General features: G+C 43.9%; 1 protein-coding gene across 1 annotated transcript; it reads right to left on the reverse strand.

The window, feature by feature from the left end:
- Positions 1 to 2968: 2968 nt before the first annotated feature.
- On the reverse strand, positions 2969 to 3925 carry LOC308463653 (olfactory receptor 4S2-like; the record flags this gene model as incomplete). The annotated part of the gene is made up of 1 exon (XM_080982259.1): positions 2969 to 3925. The coding sequence occupies one exon, from the start codon at positions 3923 to 3925 to the stop codon at positions 2969 to 2971; it is 957 nt and encodes a 318-aa protein (XP_080838385.1).
- Between the last annotated feature and the right edge of the window lie 3073 nt (positions 3926 to 6998).

A 6998-nucleotide genomic window follows, 5' to 3' on the forward strand; every position in this document is an offset into this window, starting at 1 on the left:
ATTTAATAAAGTTGTGGCCAATTTAATCCCATAGCACGTTGTCTTGAGTCGTTATTCCACATGACAAGGGGGACCGCTCGGGATCTGGGGACTCCGCCTGTCCACGCAAAGCTTTTTCTCCCTCTCTTCTAACACTAGAACTCATGCACAACCAATGAAGCTGAATGTTGGAAGATTCAGCACAGATAGGAGAAAGTGCCTGTTTAGACAGGAGCCCACAGGATGCAGTGATGGCCATCAACCTGAATAGCTTCAAAAGAGGATTAGGTAAATTTATGGAGGACATGACTACCAATGGCTACAAGCCATGATGGCTATGTTCCCGCTTCACTGTCAGAGGCAGTATGCCTTTGAATACCCATAACTTGGTTTTACTATGTTTTTATATGTACTGTAAGCCACCCAGAGTGGCTGGGGAAATCTAGCCAGATGGGTGGGGTATAAATAATAAAATTATTATTATTGTTATTGTTATTAAGCACAGTTCTGTTGCATTTGTGCCCTGTTTGCAGGCTTCCTATATGCATCTGCTTGACCAATGTGACTACTAATTTGGGCTTATAGAACCCACAGCAATACAGGATGGACGTCATTTCTCTCCAAAACCTGGTAGAGGAGTTGAGTGAGAACACACATTGAATCCTATCTCAAATGTGTGCAGAAGTTTTCCTTCTGGTGTTTCAGTATCTAATGGAGTTATCCCCTTACAAATGAACACATTTATAGACAGTACGCCAAAGTAGCAAGTGAAAACCAAGGTATTTATTTATTTATTTATTCATTCATTCATTCATTCATTCATTCATAGCATTGTTATCCTGCTCTTCAATCAGAAAAGGCTCCCAGAGCAGTTTACAAATGTCAGTGATAAGACAGTCTTGCCCTCAAGTTTACAATCTAAAACACATAACACAAAAGGGATTGGAAGTAGGGGACAAATCCAGGCACTGTTCCTTAATTACAGAGTTCTTGTAAACACCAGCTGGAATGGAAAGAGTTCAAGGAAAGGAGCAGCTCAATTTTGTTGGTCTTTCCACGGAATGGCTGGGAAGCCTTGCAATCCTATCTCTCTTTTCGTCTTGTAGCCTGATGCAGAGAACAACCAGTTCTACTGCACTGGGCACCAAGCCTAGGAGGTGCCGCAGGGCATCACAACTATGACGTAGTGAACTGAGCAGAGTGGAGGCAGGGGGTGCCAAATTTTGGGCTCACATAGGACACCACTGACATTTGAAAGACCAAAGTCCGTGCCTGCCTGGTGGAATTTGTTTAGACAAATAATCCTTTCGAACTGGTTCATATTGCTTTTCTATTCCGGTACCCAACCAGACTTAGCTGATGCTCCTGCTCTAATCAACTTAAATCTGCCACTGAGTGTGGCAATAACACTTTGCAGAATGCACCTGGGGGAGGGGGGACACCAGAGTCGGTGGAATGAACTGGCAAACAGTATGGTGACATTTTGAATGGCTCACCAAATCAGATTTGGTTCCTTCCATCACTCCACTAATTTTCTTCTTCATTATTTCATAGTACAGTGGTGAGAAACCATCAGGACCTCCTTCTTTCTCCCGTCCTGCACCTCAGTTAGGTTTGGAGAAAATCTGCTATTGGAGGCAATAAGATGCTTTTTCCCCAAACCTAAACACAGCACAGGGAGACATTTTTATAGGGGCTGCTGAGGGAAGAATTAGAGCTTTTTCAATGGTGGGTGAGAGACAGACAGACAGACAGACAGAGAAAGAGAGAGAGAGAGAGAGTTACTTGTGCACCATCTACAACCATTCCTGGACAGGGCTAGTCTTGCCAGGGTGGCACATGAATTGGTAACCTCATGATTAGACTACAGTGGTACCTCGGGTTAAGAACTTAATTCATTCTGGAGGTCAGTTCTTAACCTGAAACTGTGCTTAACCTGAGGTACCACTTTAGCTAATGGGGCCTGCCGCTGTCACCGCGCCACTGCCGTGCGATTTCTGTTCTCATCCTGAAGCAAAGTTCTTAACCCGAGGTACTATTTCTGAGTTAGTGGAATCTGTAACCTGAAGTGTCTGTAACCTGAAGTGTCTGTAACCCGAGGTACCACTGTACCCATGTGCCTGGTTCAGAAGCTGCAACTAGTTCAAAGTGCAGCTACCAAGGTACTGAGTCACATATTACACCATGTCAGGAACATTCCTTCCCAGAGTGACAGCGAGGGCTCCGAGGACCAAGGAGGGGTGGCAGGCAGAAAGAGACGGAGACTTGCTTTCTTCCCATGCGGAGAATGAGATGAGCCCCTCCCGTCCTGGAATGCATGTCGTAAATTCCCAAGACAGTGTAAGGCAGGGAGAGGGGCCACAGCTCTCAAACCCGTTCTCAGTGGAGGAGGGGCAAACTGGACAAGCTGCTCCTGAGTCTCCTTGTATTAGGAGGAGGAGTAGAGTCAGGCCAACAGAAGGAGGGGCAGCCAATGGAGGATATCCTTCAGTGGGCTCAACTGACCCATCTAGTGAGGAAGATTGAGCCGTGTGCTTGGACTGAAACTACTGTGTAAATACCAATAAATCTTGGTATGAGAGGGAGATCATAAATCCTGACACACCAGAGCTGAAAAATCTGCACCAGCTGCGTTTTTACTACTACAAGCTCACTTGTCCCATGCCTAGAAAGCATGGGTCCAGGCAGTTTTTTCGCTTGTGCTTTTGGGGCATGGGTCCAAGTGGTTTCACCCCACTGGATTTCTATGTACCTTATTTAACTAAATTAATGACATAAATGATGCTAAAATAAAAAAAATCCTTCCAGTAGCACCTTTAAGACCAACTAAGTTAGTTCTTGGTATGAGCTTTCGTGTGCAAGCACACTTCTTCAGAAAGCTCATACCAAGAACTAACTTAGTTGGTCTTAAAGGTGCTACTGGAAGGATTTTTTTTATTTTGACTATGGCAGACCAACACGGCTACCTATCTATAAATGATGCTAAAATTCACATTTTTGCTTTCTCACTTGAAGTCACTTTCCTGCTCCATAGTTTTCTCATGGCATTCTTCATCTCCGCATTTCGTAATGTATAGATCAATGGGTTGAGCATCGGGGTGATCACGGTGTAAAACACAGCCACCGACTTGTCTTCTGCAAAGTCACTGGAAGGGCGTATGTACATAAAGGTGCATGGCCCAAAAAATAAAATGACCACCAAGATGTGGGAAGCGCAGGTAGACAGAGCCTTCTGACGCCCTTCGGAAGAGCGAGACCTCAAGGAGACCAAGATGACAATGTAGGAGATAACCAGGATGATGAAGCAGCCCAATGCAATCATCCCACTATTAGCCACCACAATGATGCCAATAATGTAGGTATCTGTGCAAGCCAGTTTCAATAAAGGGTGGACATCACAGAAATAGTGGTCAATTTCATTGGGTCCACAAAAGGTGACCTGAGTGACGGAAAGGGTCTGCACCAATGAATGCATGAGCCCCCCAACCCACGAGGCTGCTATCATCTGCCCACAAACCCGCTTGGTCATAATGGTAGTATAGTGGAGAGGTTTGCAGATTGCAATGTACCGGTCGTACGCCATCACTGTGAGGATGAAGATTTCTGTGCAGCCAAAGAAATGGACCCCAAAGAGCTGCGCTATGCAGCCAATGAAGGAAATGGTTTTCTTTTCTACAAGGAAGTCTATAATCATTTTGGGGGCCGTGACAGAGGAGTAGCAGATGTCTACAAAAGATAAGTAGCTGAGGAAAAAATACATGGGAGAATTCAAGCGGGAGCTGAAGATGATAGTGACTGTGATCAGAGAGTTTCCCAGCACAATGGCTAAATAGAAGAACAGAAAAACCACAAAACAAATTTTCTCCAGCTCCTCATTTTGGGTGAAGCTGAAAAAGATAAACTCTGTCACATTGTTTATGTTCTCAGCTGGAGATTTGAGTTCCATATCTCGATCACCTGCAGAAACAAGTAATGAAGATGCTCAGAAACTGGCGTGTCATTTTCAGGATTCCCCCTGGTTTTATGACAATCAGATGGTGGAGGTAGCAGAGTGAAGTCAACCATAGCAGTCTCTGGCTATATATATATATATATATATATATATATATATATAATCTCAATGCAAGTAAAAAGTGCTATCATGCCAGGAAGGAAGCCTTGCCATGCAACTCCATATTAAAGGGATGGGGAATCTGTCACCCTCTGTTGGATTCCAACTCCCAACCAGCACGGGCATCCCTCAATGGCAGTTGTACACAAATTAGTTAACTAGGGTTGTTGTTTTTAAAGGAAAGAGGATTTAAATCAGCAGCTCCTTAACAGTAACTGAATTCAGGAAGGTACCCTATATACTCAAGTACAAGCCGACCCGAATATAAGCCGAGGCACCTAATTTTACCACAAAAAACTGGGAAAACTTATTGACTCGAGTATAAGCCGGTTCACCACACCACAAACCTGGTGGTGGTGGCAGCGGTGGAGGAAGAACAAGCAGCCTGAAAGGGCTGCTTTCGGGCTGCTCATTCCTCCGCCACCACCGCAGACAGCAGCAAAGGAGGAGGAGGAGGAGGAGGAAGGAGCGGCCCAAAAGGATCCTCACTCGAGTATAAGCCAAGGGGGGCTTTTTCAGCATAAAAAATGTGCTGAAAAAGTATGCTTATACTTGAGTATATACAGTATTTCAGCTTATTTTTCACTTTCTGAATAAGCAGCTGATTTAAATCCCCTTTTCTTCTCTCTTTTTAAAGTTACCCATTAGCTAATGCATCCGTAATAGTCAATTCTGCTCTTCGTTTATTTGCAAATCATACAGTTAGAGCCAGGGCTGTCTTAAGCCTGGCGCCCCCCCCCCCTCCAGGTTGCCCAGTCCCAGGCATGCAGGAGGGCAGAGCCGGCTGACCGCCTCAGCATCTCGCTGGCTTGGTCACTCCCGAATTCACAGCACAGAGCTGCCCGCAGCAGAAGGGCCCGCGGTGGCATTCCGACCGACGGGCAGGCTCTTCCCCGGACTTAACTCTCAGGCCCCGGACTCTCGGCCTGGCGCCCCTGAGAGCCCGGTGCCCGGTGCCCCGCACCCCTGGTGCCTATGGGTAAGACAGCCCTGGTTAGAGCAGAAATCCTCAAATGTACCTGGTGCCTTAAGTTTACAGTATTATTTACTAAAGTAAAATAAAGAGGCACTGGGAAAGAAATAAAGGACTTGTCCACACTGTAGCAAAATGTGGATTTGCACCTGCTTGTCTTGCCATTAATACAGGAGTGCCCACATGCCCATCCCAGTGGTGTCCTGGAACTTTCCTCCAACCCTTTAAATGGTCTTAGATGTTTTGGACTTTGGATTTTTAGGTGGCATCTTACGCCGGTAAAACTGGCAAAGATGTACAGAATGAAAAATAAGAAATGTTGGAAATGTGGAGAGGTAGATGGAGATCTCTACCACATGTGGTGGAAATGTCGAAAGGTGAAGGGCTTTTGGGATTTAATTTATAACGAGCTTAAAAAAATCTTTAAGTATACCTTTCAAAAAAAACCCGAAGCCTTTCTTTTGGGATTAGTGGGAAAGGAGGTTAAAAAGAAGGATAAGAATTTATTTTTGTATGCCACAACGGCAGCAAGGATTATGTTGGCCCAGAATTGGAAGACAAATGTATTACCAACTATTTCGGACTGGCAGGTTAAATTGATAAATTATGCGGAACTGGCTAGATTATCAGGGAGAATACGAGATCAGGAAGATCAGAAGTTTTCTGAAAATTGGAGTAAATATTTGGTGTATATAAAGATAATTGTAAATCTTTAAAGACACTGGCAGGGTTTGATTAACTTCAACAGGATATGGTTAATTAGATAAACAAATAAAATACGAGATGTAATGAAATTATAAGATACTTACCGAAGGGGGGGAAGGAAGTCTGAAGCTCGACAGAGCTAAAGGTTTTATACAAGATGTATTTGTATAACAAATGTACATAAATGTATTCTGGTTGAAAATCAATAAAAATTTAATTTTTTAAAAAAAGGAAATCCAGGGTTTTTTTCTTTAAATTTTTTTGGGGGGCCCAAGAGAGTGGGGCCCTAAGCTATAGCTTGTTTAGCTTATATGTAAATCCGGCACTGGTTTAGAGGGGAAAAGGTCTGAGACAACACTGATGTCTTGTGGATGCACCTACATTAATAGGAAGACAGGCAAGTGTAAATCCACATTATGCTCCAGGGTGGGCAAGCCTGAGGAGGTGATGGGGGAAGAGGAGCTGTCAGAAGAGAACTGGGACAGAACCAGAGCAAGGCATCCACCACCCAATGTCAGCACACATTACCTGGTCATTTTGGGCTTTCCACAGATTAAAAAACCTCTGCATTTAAAGGTAGGGAGGTCCAGGACAACAAATGAGAGGAAGAGGGCATCATGTGCACATACAAAAATTAATGAGGAAACAAACCAGACAAATAGACATTTTTCTCTAGTGTGAACAAGCCCCTAGAACGTGCTGATTTTAACCTGGGATTTTTTTGCTGTGCTTTTATGCAACTCAGTGGTACAGCTAGAAAATTTTAGAAACTGAACTTAATAGGCTTCATGGAAGGGAGGGGATCCTTTCGCTAGTGACATTTATTACTTCACTTTCAAAGCACACAATTAACATTTTTCTTTCCTCTACCTCCACTACAGTATTGTTATTCCATGCTTGGCAGCTGCTTCTACATTCCTGATATATTAGAGAGAAAATAAAATGTTTGCCCATCTGAGAACAGCAACAAAAAGACTCTGCGCACGTTTTGAAAACTCAGTTAAATCATAGTACCATCATGAGATTGTGCAATTAGGAATGAAGTGAAGTTTACTTGCTGCTGCAAAACAAATAGGACTACTCCAAACTGGAACAAAACGTGGTCCCCATCCCAGAGTTCTTCATGACCTTCCCCACTTTAAAGCCTGGCTTTTTCTGATTCATACTTTCCAAGGATTCTAAAGCCCCACATTTAAAGAGGGAAATGTCCAGGACGCCACTGAGATGGGG

Source organism: Podarcis pityusensis (assembly GCF_964106645.2).
Source record: "Podarcis pityusensis genome assembly, chromosome: 1".
Taxonomy (NCBI): domain Eukaryota; kingdom Metazoa; phylum Chordata; class Lepidosauria; order Squamata; family Lacertidae; genus Podarcis; species Podarcis pityusensis.